This window comes from Astyanax mexicanus, chromosome 12 (genome assembly GCF_023375975.1).
Source record: "Astyanax mexicanus isolate ESR-SI-001 chromosome 12, AstMex3_surface, whole genome shotgun sequence".
Taxonomy (NCBI): domain Eukaryota; kingdom Metazoa; phylum Chordata; class Actinopteri; order Characiformes; family Acestrorhamphidae; genus Astyanax; species Astyanax mexicanus.
This window is the reverse complement of record NC_064419.1, coordinates 46,973,718-46,987,861: the sequence shown is the minus strand read 5'-3', so window position 1 is coordinate 46,987,861 and position 14,144 is coordinate 46,973,718. Positions and strand designations below refer to the sequence as shown.

At 37.6% G+C, this 14,144-nt stretch overlaps 1 protein-coding gene and 1 long non-coding RNA gene across 2 annotated transcripts; one reads left to right on the top strand and one right to left on the bottom strand.

Moving 5' to 3' along the window:
• Positions 1–922: 922 nt before the first annotated feature.
• Positions 923–9,080, top strand: calr (calreticulin). Its single transcript, XM_007231670.4, has 9 exons — positions 923–1,207; positions 3,123–3,224; positions 3,595–3,798; positions 3,900–3,994; positions 4,951–5,160; positions 6,480–6,593; positions 6,689–6,832; positions 7,418–7,510; positions 8,485–9,080. Exons 1-9 carry the CDS (start codon positions 1,111–1,113, stop codon positions 8,695–8,697), a joined length of 1,272 nt encoding a protein of 423 aa, XP_007231732.2. The 5' UTR covers positions 923–1,110; the 3' UTR covers positions 8,698–9,080.
• Positions 9,081–12,118: 3,038 nt separating this feature from the next.
• On the bottom strand, positions 12,119–13,739 carry LOC125806144 (uncharacterized). Its single transcript, XR_007441441.1, has 2 exons — positions 12,740–13,739; positions 12,119–12,655 (listed from the first exon to the last, which is right to left on the bottom strand). It is a non-coding gene; the product is annotated as an uncharacterized LOC125806144 (long non-coding RNA).
• Between the last annotated feature and the right edge of the window lie 405 nt (positions 13,740–14,144).

The following is a 14,144-nucleotide window of genomic DNA, read 5'->3' as shown; positions in this document are numbered from 1 at the left end:
ATCATTCAGCTGAGTTTTAGTGTTTTCTGAAGTGAATTCCAGCTCTGTAAGGCAACATAAGAACATAAGAAATTATAATCCTTTATGGCATCGATTTTATTTTTATTTGTTTAAAGGAAAATAATAGCCACTACTGCTTTAGTATTATTCCCAAATAAAAGTGGTCTAACTGCATAATGTAAAAAATAAAAAACAATTTTATGAAGTAAACTAAAGAAGTGAGTGTTGTCATTTTGTGACAAAAAAGAAAATCATTACAAAATTAATAAAGCAATATTTATAATAATAATTATAATAATAAATAATTATAAAAGTGCTTATAAAGTGGTTTTAATTATAAATCTGCAAAATATGTATGCTTATGTGATATTTCAGTGTTTCTATTTTAATAAATTTGATTTTTTATTTTTTACATTTCTGTTTTTTGTAAAGATGGGGTGCAGAGTGTACATTAATGAGAAATAAAAATAACTTTTGAACTTTTTTCTTTTTTTTAGTAAATGACTGCAGTGATTTATAAATTAAACACAAAGCTAAATGTGATGTTTTATACCATTTTGTGACAAAAATACATGATTTATAATAATTATAATAATTAATAATAAAATGGTTTGCTACCTGAGTGCAACACCATGTTATAGTGGGTTAAAACATGTAAAATAATGCGAACTAAAAGTATTAAATCAATCTTTAAACTGTGTTTAAAAGCTGTATATTGTATGTGTTGTATATCGTATCTGTTTTTTTCAGCATGTTAAACGCGTGGTCAGCCTGCATTGGCCAAAGCGAGTCGAGCTTGATTTTACACAGAATAATGTGATTGGTCAGAGTCGTCAGTCTGCACCGTCCAATCAGCGCCTCGCTCTCAGGGCCTCGACCAATGAGCGCAGGCCATCTGTTGTGATGCGAGAGGAGCAGCTTTGCGAATGATAGAAGTGGAGATTGATGCTGGAGCATGCTGAGCAGAACCCGCCGGCTTTATTACTGCATGTGTTAGATGGCGAGATAACGGTGTTATTATTATTATTATTTACAGGCTGATATACTGATTTATTTGCTGGTTCTGCAGCTGCTGATTACATAATATTTATATATTAATATTTAGCAAATATGACAGCGCTGTTTCTGCTGGCTCTGTGTGTATCAGCCGCCTTCTCCACTGCAGCAGAGCCTGCTGTTTATCTGCGAGAGCAGTTTGAAGACGGGGGTAATTACACTGATTATTAATTTATATTTTATGTTATATAGCATATATTCATTATATTAGCGTGTGATGCTCTTGCGCTTTAGTTTTGTGGGGGATTTGTATGGAATTGGCATCCAGCATTTGGTACCACTGGCTAGTTAGCCAGTGAGCTAGGCTAGCTAAAGCTAGTGAGTGGCTGGTGGCTTGGTGATTAATGGAAGGTTGATGGCCTCTTGGCCATTGATGGAAGGGGAGATGAGAGCTTCAGCTGGCATCTGCTGGCTTGGTGGCTGCTGGCTTGAAGGCTTGGTGACTTCTTGCTTGAAGGCTTGGTGGCTGCTGGCTTGGTGGTTGGTGGCTTGGTGGCTGCTGTGGCTGCTGGCTTGCAGGATTAGTGGCTCCTGACTTGGTGGTTGCTGTGGCTCCTGGCTTGAAGGCTTGGTGGCTGCTGGCTTGGTGCTTGGTGGCTTGGTGGCTGCTGTGGCTGCTGGCTTGCAGGATTAGTGGCTCCTGACTTGGTGGTTGCTGTGGCTGCTGGCTTGAAGGCTTTGTGACTCCTGTTTTTTGCCTTGGTGGCTCCTGTCTTCCTGCCTTGGTGACTCCTGGCTCCTGCCTTGGTGGCTCCTGCCTTGGTGACTCCTGGCTCCTGCCTTGGTGGCTCCTGCCTTGGTGGCTCCTGGCTCCTGCCTTGGTGGCTCCTGCCTTTGTTGCTCCTTGCACCTGCCTTGGTGGCTCCTGCCTTGGTGACTCTTGGCTCCTGCCTTAGTGGCTCCTGCCTTGGTGACTCCTGGCTCCTGCCTTGGTGGCTCCTGCCTTGGTGGCTCCTGCCTTCGTTGCTCCTTGCACCTGCCTTGGTGGCTCCTGGCTTGAAGGCTTGGTGGCTGCTGGCTTGGTGGTTGGTGGCTTGGTGGCTGCTGTGGCTGCTGGCTTGCAGGATTAGTGGCTCCTGACTTGGTGGTTGCTGTGGCTGCTGGCTTGAAGGCTTTGTGACTCCTGTTTTTTGCCTTGGTGGCTCCTGTCTTCCTGCTTTGGTGGCTCCTGGCTCCTGCCTTGGTGGCTCCTGCCTTGGTGGCTCCTGCCTTGGTGACTCCTGGCTCCTGCCTTGGTGGCTCCTGCCTTGGTGGCTCCTGGCTCCTGCCTTGGTGGCTCCTGCCTTTGTTGCTCCTTGCACCTGCCTTGGTGGCTCCTGCCTTGGTGACTCTTGGCTCCTGCCTTAGTGGCTCCTGCCTTGGTGACTCCTGGCTCCTGCCTTGGTGGCTCCTGCCTTGGTGGCTCCTGCCTTCGTTGCTCCTTGCACCTGCCTTGGTGGCTCCTGCCTTGGTGACTCTTGGCTCCTGCCTTAGTGGCTCCTGTCTTGGTGACTCCTGCCTTGGTGACTCCTGGCTCCTGCCTTGGTGGCTCCTGCCTTGGTGGCTCCTGCCTCCTGCCTTAGTGGCTTCTGCCTTGGTGGCTCCTGGCTCCTGCCTTGGTGGCTTCTTGTTTGGTAGCTCCAGGCCTTGGGGGCAGCAGGCTTGCAGCAGGTGACTAGTATGCCTCTAGTATAAAGTCCAGGTCATCATATTCATAAGCTTAATTTTAACTTGTAGAAATGCTAATGCAGGACATCATAGGTGCTTATGATTCAGTTTTTTTCTAGTAATAATTATATTTTTGATATCTACAACTACAGTTTTTCTAGTTATAAGTACACTGTAGATATGTGGAAATTGTGAAATACCATGTAAATCAATGCTGATATATGTAGTCCTGGTAATATGAATATGAAATAATCATAATCTAATGAGAGTGTCTACTAGTAGAAACCGGTACATAAGTTATATTTGTATTTGTTATATTTGTATCCATGGTTTTGTTCTTTGGTAAAATCATCTCGCTCCTGTGCTGAGCAGGTTTCTGTTGTAAAGTAATGGATGATGTTTTTTCTCTCTTGCTGAAGATGCCTGGAAGACCAGATGGGTGGAATCAGAACACAAATCGGACTATGGGAAGTTTGTGCTGACTGCTGGGAAATTTTATGGTGATGCCGAAAAGGACAAAGGTAAGATTTATGATTTATTCTTCCCTCAGCTTTTAGTGTTGAGCTTCTCATGTTCATGCAAACCATCTAAAAAGTGTTCAGTGGTTCAGTAGATCCGGACAGAGAAAATGTATTTGATTGGACCAAAATTGTCTTGATTTATGTAAAACCCAGAATTTTCCCTTTATCTGATTACCCAATCGGATTGTCACTGTATGTCCTTTTAGGCTGTACTTTTACATAATTAGATAATAGATATATTTTTCAACTAGCCGATAACAATTTGTGCTGTAAATGCACTAGATCATTAGAAACATTTGAATATCAGAATAAAGGTTTTAATGTTTTTTTAATATATTTGCTGATTATTGTGATTTGCGGTGTTACACAGGTCTCCAGACCAGCCAGGACGCTCACTTCTACTCCATCTCCTCCCGCTTCAAAGACTTCAGCAACAAAGATCAGACACTAGTTTTGCAGTTTACAGTCAAACATGAGCAGAGCATCGACTGTGGAGGAGGATACATCAAGCTCTTCCCTTCAGACCTCAAACAGGAAGACATGCATGGAGATTCCATATACAACATCATGTTTGGTGAGCGCTTCAGGTGTAGCATATAGAGTTTATAAGCATTACGTAGGTAGTTCATTACTGTGGACGCTTAAAGTATTAAAGTATTGTGTGATTGTTTTTAGGTCCTGATATCTGTGGCCCCGGCACCAAGAAAGTTCACGTCATCTTCAATTACAAGGGCAAGAATCACTTGATCAACAAAGATATCAGGTGCAAGGTAAAGCCAGACTCAGAGCTTAATATCACCTAATCAAATGTAATTGTTGTAGTCAGTCATGAATTTGTTTTTAGATTAAGTAAAAAGGTTTTATGTGTGTTGCGTATGTGTGATGTAACTGCGTAGCCAAGATAGTAATGGTCGTCTGACTGTTGACTGCCTGGGTTGTATTCAGTCAGTGGAGCACCTATGTTTTCCATGACCAAGATATATATAGCAATACACCATAAATGTGCCTGAACACACATAATTTCCAGGCTACTACACCCATCAGTGTCGATATATTCACAAGCACAATTGCTACTTAAACGATGCAGGTGGAAGGTGTGAAAATAGACTGTTGGTGGGGCATAAGATAGCAATTAGCAATGAGCGTTGTGACGCGCCTTGCACAGGGTGTGAGATAGAGCTGAAGACTGATTAGAAGATTTAATCTGATGCATGTATGTTTGTTTTTAGAACTTGTTTAAGATGTTGAAGGTATAAAAAAAAACAATTGTGATAACAAAAAATTGTCAATTCTTGGAAGTACACACTGGAAAAATAAAGAATTAGAACTTTTTAGAAATTAGAGATATTCCATGCACAATTGTGACTGACTACAAGGACTATATTTCTTTCTTTTTTCCTTTTTTTGTCTTAATGCCAGAAGGCTGGAATTTCAAGAAGGATAGTTTTATGGCATGACTGTGTGATTTTATTTATTTATTTATTTATTGTTATCTACAATATTATACAATTGAAAGAACTTCTTCCAGAAGTTGTGATTCCATAATTTTTGCCAGTTAGCTCATATTTAACAAGAACAACTAAATCTTTTATTTTTCTGATTCTTATATAAGTCCAATTTTTTTATATTGTTTTTTTTTTTATCCTAATTAACTGTATTTAGATTTTTTTTTATTTTTACTAACTTACATTTTAATCACTTCCTCTTACATTGTGCTGTTTTCTAGGATGATGAACACACTCACTTGTACACGCTGATTGTAAATCCGGACAACACGTACGAGGTGAAGATCGACAACAAGAAGGTGGAGTCTGGCTCTCTGGAGGACGACTGGGACTTCCTGCCCCCAAAGAAGATCAAAGACCCCAACGCTAAGAAGCCTGAGGACTGGGATGAGAGGGAGAAGATCGATGACCCTGAGGACCAGAAGCCTGAGGTGGGTCTCTGAGGGTAGTTTAGAGACATATGGCATCGTTGTTGATTAAATTGAACTGCTTCTGGAATACATACATATATGAAGAATATTATCAACAAAATGATGTTTAGGGTGCTTATCAAGGTGCCTCTTTATTGTCAGAGGGCTTTTTTATGTTTTACAATAATGTTTTTTAGGCCTTAGGTCATAACGTGATTGTGATAAACGATAACACTGTCATTTTAAGACTATTTCATATCACTGATATAATGACTGTAGAATAGCATAACAAACCAATCTACTTCACCTACTGCAGTCCACACTGTGTGTATGGAATCACATTTATTGGGAAATGTTCAGTTCTTAGATGCAACTCAATTCGGACACGGACAATTCTGAATCAATTCACAAATACCAAAATTTGATTTGGACCTGCCAACAATGTAGCTACCCATTTTAACATCCTAATAATGTTCCCTCATGTTGTCGGGATTGTGCTGCTCATGCGGTTGCTCGACGCTGATTTATGCCCAGTTAGCAAAAACAGGAATTAAGCAAGCTACCTATGGAGCTATCTGGTCCTTTCCTCCTTTATTTTCCTCCAAACTGTCAAAACAGCATCTCTGTGCTGATTACTTGATCCTAAATGTTTGTATTAAGCAAGGGGAAATAGTGTCAAATGGGCCTATTAAATAGCAGGATTTATTATGGATCATTACAGGCAATTTACTTTAAAAGTACCAAGTCGTCACACATTGAGGGAAAATAAGTCCTGTATGACCCATGGCTTGGTGGCTCCTGGCTCCTGGTATAGGAAAAGATGCATTAAAATGCTTGATAATCATTTTTAAAATTGTTTAATAATCATTAATCACAGATTTCTAAATCGTAATTGAATCCAATTATAAGGTACCTGAAGAGGCCCACCTCTATATTGAAGCATTGGTCATTTAGCATGACTGGATAAAATACTCTTCACTGTTATATATGTGAACAAACATGCAAATAAACACAACAGACAACATATCACCATTATCACATATTATAGCGGTCATGTGCATTTATTGTACGATAAGTCCATCATTTCATTATCAAGACAGGCCTACTGTTTGTTTTGTGTGGATTAAAGCAGTTTATTTTAAACTATATCAATGTTTTTATGTAGTCCCATGTTATAGGGATACCAAAAGTCATTTGGCCAAAATATATCTACTATCACCTTGAATTTTGCACTGGCTTGACTGTTTAACTTTGGGATTTTCTTGTAGAAAATACTTTTTTAATGTTCTTTGCTAGAAATTAATTAGTTTTTTAATAGAACTCCTGTTTCTCTTTTGAAGGACTGGGAGAAGGCTGAGAACATCCCTGATCCTGATGCCAAAAAGCCTGATGACTGGGACGATGAGATGGATGGAGAGTGGGAGCCTCCCATGGTCTCTAACCCTGAGTACAAGGTACACAGAAGCTTTCAGAAACTGAAAAGGTCTCTTATTTAATTCCAGAGCTGTATATGTTTATAATGTCCTGCTGTGTTTTACTATATTTTTAGGGTGAGTGGAAGCCGAAGCAGATTGATAATCCAGGCTATAAGGGGAAATGGGTTCATCCTGAGATTGATAACCCTGAATACACCGCTGATCCTGAGATCTACGCGTACTCCAGTATTGGTGTGATTGGACTGGATCTGTGGCAGGTATGGCTGTTGATTATCTCTGTTTTTATATATATATCTCCAATATAACAATGCTTTATTCCGGTGAAGGAGTGGGGAGGCGGAGGGGACGATAGGATTTCGGCTCTTGCTCATGAATATTCATACATGCAAACATATCTCCTCTGATTGGCTGACAGCACTGTGGCTAAGGCAGCGAGACAAACAACAGTTAGAAATGGTTTAAAATAGACATTTTTACACTGATAACAGTTTTTGCAACATGTTAATTTATGTTACTTTACTACATGTGTAATAATGCCTTGCTAAGTGCAGTTCAGCCTCTGGCCTATTCTTAGAGTCTCTGTAAAACACCAAATCCACCGGAGATCCTATGTAAACCTATAGTTGCGTGTCTAATCATCTGCGTCTCGCCGCTGTCAGAGTCACACTGCTGCTGCTGCTGCTGCAGCTCAGTCAGTTAGTTTCTGTCTCACCTGCCCTGCCTCTAAACCCATACATCACACAGTGCCCCTCCCAAACTACGCTTCCCATTTTTTTGTCTTTTTCTTTTTTGCTGTTAGAAACGAGTAGCAACTAATTTTACTTTACTCTGTTTTGGACTAGGTGAAGTCTGGCACCATCTTCGACAACTTCCTCATCACCAACGACCCGAAACTGGCAGAGGAGATTGGAAACGAGACCTGGGGAGCAACAAAGGTAAATTCTGAGCTGTGCCTGATTCCTGATAGTCCTGATAAGGACTGCAGGTTAAACAAATGTATGAGGCATACACTGGCTGACATGAAGTGCTGTATATAACTTGTAAATGAAGGAGACTAATTGGAAACTTGATCACTTGTATAAGTTGGGATTTGTTACCTAGTGAGTGAAATTTATTTGTATAGAGCTTTTGACAACTTATGTTTCTGCAGTGCAGCTTTACAGTAATGTGATTTCAGGACAGAGAATCAGCAAAACATTTAACATATAATACAGAAACCCAGTGAATTATTATTAAGTAAAATTTGTTTATGAAGCACTCTGTGAAACAACTTGAACTGACTAAGGTGATGTACAAAAAAAATAAAAATAAAACTATAAAAACTACTGTAGACATAAATGATGAAACTGAAAAAGTCAGTAAGCAAGAAATAAAACACATTAAAAACAGGGCTGGGCAATATTAGAAAAGAAATCTTATTATTCTTTAAATATATGAGTGATTTTATGATTTTGCAACCTTACATACAGTTTTTATATTAAACACAGTGCAAATATAACATAATATAATCTTGTCTTTCTTTTAAGGAATTGTTCATCTACTGAGATTCCATCTGGCAGCTTCTATATGTAAAGATATACAGTTTTTATTATCCCATTTTACAAATTGCATAAAAACATTAAATTAATTCAAATAATTCAATTAATTAAATGCATTTGATTAACCTTCTAGCAAGAATTAAAACACCTTAATATTATCACAGTCTCTGGCTATTCAAATGAAAAATCTGCAAATTTATATATATAAAAAAATCATTTTTAAACTAGATTAACTAGATAACACCATGTATAGAATTTGCAAACACACACAGTTCAAATTCCAGTTCTTCAGTGCTGATTAATATATATATATATTTTTTTATTAAATTGACTGGTCCCTGGTTCAACATTGCTCTGTTCTGTTTAAACAGGATGCTGAAAAAAAGATGAAGGATAGTCAAGAGGAGGAGGAGAGAAAGAAACGTGAAGAAGAGGACCAGAAACGAAAGGAGGAGGCAAAGGATGAAGAGGAAGAGGAGGAGGAAGAAGACAAGGAGGAAGAAGAAGAAGAGGAGGAGGAGGAGGAGGAAGAAGAGGAGGAAGAGGAAGAAGAAACAGACTCTAAATTTAAGGATGAGCTGTAGACTTTAGAGAGGAGCTCGTGATGAGATGCCTTGTCTCCGGTTACGGTGGAGAAGATGGCAGAGAACTGGACTATGCTGGACATTCCTGCTGTCACGTAGATCAGACATCTGACTCAAGTGTTTTGTTCTGTTACTGAAAGCGTATTTATAACTTAACTGTTCATCCAGCTTCATCTCCTTAACACTAAGCATGTCCCAGATCCCCCAGTGTTCGTTTTTTTGTTTCAGGAACGTAGTGTTAAAATGAATTAATCTATAAGGAAGGGCCTGTTCACACCTGCCATTAACATGCGTTTTAGTTCTGGATCAAATCTGGATCGTATCTGGATCTACTTTGACAGGATTCTGTTTACACTTGTTATTAAAATGCGTGTCCAGTGTGACCAGATGAGAACTCCTTTTACTTTCCTGCATAAATTCACACACAAACAAATACATCACATCTGTTTTACTTCCTATGAGCAAAGGATTCTTATAGGGCTGCACAATACTAGTGAGCATCTCCAAAAAATCATATGTTATATAGATGTATTAAACACACAGAGTGATCTATTTTAAGCATGTATTTCATTTATTGTTGATTGTTGATTTATCACTTACAGCCAATGAAAACCCAAAAGTCAGTATCTCAGGAATTTGAATTTGAATATTATATAAGACCAATTGGTACTTTTAGCAGTGTGGGCAGTGTGCCAAGTCCTGCTGGAAAATGAAGTCTGCATCTCCAAAAAAAGTTTGCTGTATAACTTCACACTAGACCTCGAGCAGTTTGGACTGTGTGTCTCTCCACTCTTCCTCCAGACTCTGCTCTCTTGATCTATAAATGAAATGTGAAATGTACTGATGATCAGTGATGGTTTGGAGAGCCATGTCTGTCATCTGCTGGTGTTGATCCACTGTGTTTTATTATCAAGTCTAAAGTCAGTGCAGTTTTGTTTTCCCACAAAATCTTACAGCGCTTCATATCTTACAGATTCCATCTGCCGATAACAACTTTTATAGAGATGCGGATTTCGTTTTCCAGCAGGACTTGGCACACTGCCAAAAGTACCAATTGGTCTTATATAATATTTTAATTTTCTGAGACACTGAGTCATAATCATCAACAATAAAATAAATAATCAATAAAAATAAATCACTCTGTGTGTTATACATCTACATAATTTATGACTTTCACTCATATATTGTTTTATCATCATCATTGCAATATGCCCATGTGCAATAGTCAAATCCCAGGATGTTCGATTTCAAAGATCAAATAAAATGAAAAGGGTCAGGCTTTTTTTTTTTTTTTGCTTGTTTAGTATGAAAGGAATATTCTCACTTGTGAGAGTGTACTATGATTATGACATGACATAATGGATCATGGACCTCTGAAGAAAACTAGTAAAATGTCTGTATTCTGTATATCTAACATTATATAACATATGTAACATATATATATATATATATATATATATATATATATATATATATATATATATATATATATCACAATACAACAAAATATTGTGATATGCAGCTCTAGGTTCTTATCAAAATGATCCTGTTTTGAGAGCATTTAAGCCTTTAAATTGTTAAAAAAGCAGTCTCCCCCTCACATCCACTTTTTTACTATATGCACAAATACACACTAAATTAAACAACACTGTTTATGCTGTTGGAGTCTGATACTCTTTTAATTTAGTGAGTTAATGCTGAAGTTGAGGTACTAGACTAGAAACTAGACTAACTGGACGTGTTAATCCATTGTTGTGCTTCAGGGCTACCACAAAATGTCATATTTCCAATAAAATAAAATTAGACCTTTTGTGTAATAACAGACATAAAAATATTATTATTTACTGTCTATCTCCATTTGTGAGTTATTATTGTTGGGCTCTAGTTTACCAAAAAAATCTTATGGGATGCTAGATAATGTATGCACTGAAGGAGCACCAAATAGCTTATTGGTTTTTAGAGATTTTGAGGTAAAAAGTGGCTTTTTAAGGGAGCACTATATGATTTCTGCCAGTAGATGTTGCACTAGAGCACAAGCATCTTAGCTCAAAAATATGCATCTGTGGAAGTTTAAACATTGCTTTTTCATGCATTTGTGACCTAAAATATATATTATGGTGAAGTCCATATTTCAGTGTTCCGCACTGGCAGGTTCCTGTGTGAACTATAAACTCTGTTACAGTACATTCACATTCATTACCACATTCTAAAATATGCACACATACAGGTATTTACACCCTGCAGGTATTTACAGGTGTGTGTATGCAGAAGGATTAAGCGATAAAGAATGGTCATTTCTTATAGACTATACAAGGATCAAGCTTTTTCTCCATTATCCCAAACCTGGGATGGGCTGGGGTTATTTCTAGATACACACAGACATATTAGTTGAACCATAGTTAGGATACTGTACAATAAAGCAATACATTGTTATAAAAGTTTAGTCTACGTTAAAGTGGCAGTCCGTATTATTTTGTTTCTAAACTGAAAGCAGAAGCATTTCTGAGTGGAGAAGTATAGGGATAAAATATTTTGTATTTTATCCCTATATCCCTGCTAAGCCATATTCATATATTAATTCTAAAAACTGGGGTGTTGGGTCGCTTTTCGCGTGAGTTCTTCTTTTGGCCACGTTACACGTCTTTACATACTTACGTCACACGTACAGCCTCTAAAAGAGGATCCGGCTCAGTTTTACTGAACGCAAGCGGCTGGTGGAGCATTGAAGACTTCAGAAGAGGAAACTCAGAGCTCAGTAGATCAAAACTTACAGACATCAGCTTTAATTGGAAATAGTACAAAATTCATCAGTGCATATTTTAGCTTGCAGGTTATACATTTGTGTTCAAAAAGAATGGCAGATGGCATCTTTTTCATTATTTTAAACATTTTCCTATATTATATATATAGTTTACTTTTTTTTATTATTTTTTTCTTAAATCAAATTTGTATTATTTTTCTATCCAGTATCCTACATCTTTTTTTTAGAGATGAAAAACTTTTAAGTGACAAAAACTGTATCATTTTGTTGAATTGAGATCATCCTGTATTTAGAAATATGCTTAGGTATAATTTATGTATGTATGTATATATATATGTATATATATGTATGTATATGTATATATATATATATATATATATATATATATATATATATATATATATATATATATATATATATATATATATATATATATATATATATATATATATACAGCTATGGAAAACAATTAAGAGACCAAATCAATTCTCTGAAATAGGTATATGTAACAAAAAGATGAGTTTTCAGACCTTAAAAAATGCAAAGAAAGCAAACTTATGTGGCGGCCCCTAACTAGGGGTTACCAGACTACGCCACCCCTTAAATTACTTATTTTATTTAGAGTAAGGGGAACTCTCAAATAAGACACAAGAACTTGACTGTAGTACAAAATACAATGATTTATTTAAAACCGTACCAAAGTCAAATCTACTGTCAGTTTCATTTATTGGGTGAGAGGAAATATATATATAAAAATTTAAGAAAATCACAATTTACCCATGACCACTGGGTCCAGGGTATGGAGAAATATGAAGTCAATCCAATAGGACCAAAAGAACACACGTGAATAAAGTTTACTTAATCACTGCACAGCAAACTTAAAAATAAAATAAACTAAGTACAAAAAAAAAAGAATCACACTTCTAGTGAACAGGACTTAGCCGAATATGGTTGACTCCAAACCCCCAGTCCCAGTAACAATTATAGCCACAGCTAAAATTGACTAATTGTACCATGTGGTTACCACTAGGCTAGAGTCTATACAGAGCACATCATTAAAAACCACAATACTTAAAAATACCTGAGCAGTTAATACACTTAGTGCTACAAAATTTATGGTAGAATAAAAAAATAAAAAAAAGAAATACAAAAAAAGAGCAGAAAACAGCAACTGGCAACCACTGGAACTGTGGCTCTCTATGCAAATACACAAAACACACATTAATACATTCATCACATAAAAACAGTGCAACTTGCATTCAATTACCAGAAGAGACATACCACTTAACTCAAGGTGGAATGCTAACTTCGCCCATGGACAGGGTAGCAGCTTTAAACCTCTATTAGAAATAGATCACACAAAAGCAATTGAAACATGATATAAAACCCATTTTGCATTCTGTTCAGAACATAGAGACATATCTTACCTAAAGTCCCCAAGTGACCATTCTAGAAATGGTACTAGTGTTAAATGTAGTAGTAGCAGTTAAATATAATAGCAGCAACCAAAGCTAAAACACTCAAACTATTACAAGACAGCACATGGAGCTAAAGCAGCTCAAAAGCATAGTGTCTCTAATAATGTACAATTAGAATGCAGCAGACACTTGCCTACTATTACAGAGCATATGGAGACATACATCTTACCTAGAGCCCCCAGATAACTATTCGAAAGAGTACTAGTGTTAACTATAGTGGTAGCAGTTAAATATAGTGGTAGCAACCAAAGCTAAAATAATCAAACTATTACAGAACTTTAAAAAGTGCAATAGTTTAAGCCTACCTGATCAAAAATACCTTCAAAGTTAGTCAGGATAAGTAGGAATTAACAAGCAGCTTAGCCAAGAGCTAACAAACAAACAGAGTGTAAAAAAAAGTTAGTCAGAATAAGTAGTGATTAACAAGCAGCTTAGCCAAGAGTTAACAAACAAACAGTGTAACTTAACCCCAGCATATCATATAATTAGCCAGCCTACCTCTTATATCACGTCGCCAGGCACAAACACAGACTGTTGCTATTTATAGCCACTCACAGTCGCTCAGCCTCGGGCACTCCTGTTCTCACTGAGTAATTCACTAGCTCAGAGAATCGTCTCCAGCCCACGCTGCTACTCGCGTTAGCTTAGCCACACAGTGCTACCTTCAATAGGACCCCCTATAGGTGCGTATATAAGTGCCTGCAGGACCACACTGACTCGCTAATGCTGGCGCCCTAGTTAATGACGTAACTCGTTCACGCCCCCTGCACCTGCACGCATACACACACACACACACACACACACCCACAATAGCTGGCTACACTTATATTAAGAAAGTTTTTTAAGAGTTCAGAAATCAATATTTGGTGGAATAACCGTAGTTTTTAATCACAGTTTTCATGCATCTTGGCATTATGTTCTTCTCCACCAGTCTTACACACTGCTTTTGGATAACTTTATGCCACTCCTGGTGCAAAAATTCAATCAGTTTATTTTAGCTTGATGGCTTGTGCTCATCCATCTTCTTCTTAATTATATTCCAGAGGTTTTTCATTTGGTAAAATCAGAGAAACTCATAATTTTTCCCAGAGATACATGTAAAATAAAATCTTAGAAAGTAACGTAAGATCACTAAACAGTTTTCAGAATGTAAATACAGCAGCCTTCTCCTAAAACCTGAAATCCATGTCAGGTTTTTGCTCCGCCGT

Coding starts and splice junctions, on each gene's coding strand:
- calr (XM_007231670.4), top strand. CDS start 1,111: ATGACAGCGCTGTTTCTGCTGGCTCTGTGTGTATCAGCCGCCTTCTCC. Junction 3,995..4,950: donor ACAAAGATATCAGGTGCAAG/GTAAAGCCAGAC, acceptor GCTGTTTTCTAG/GATGATGAACACACTCACTT. Junction 6,833..7,417: donor TTGGACTGGATCTGTGGCAG/GTATGGCTGTTG, acceptor GTTTTGGACTAG/GTGAAGTCTGGCACCATCTT.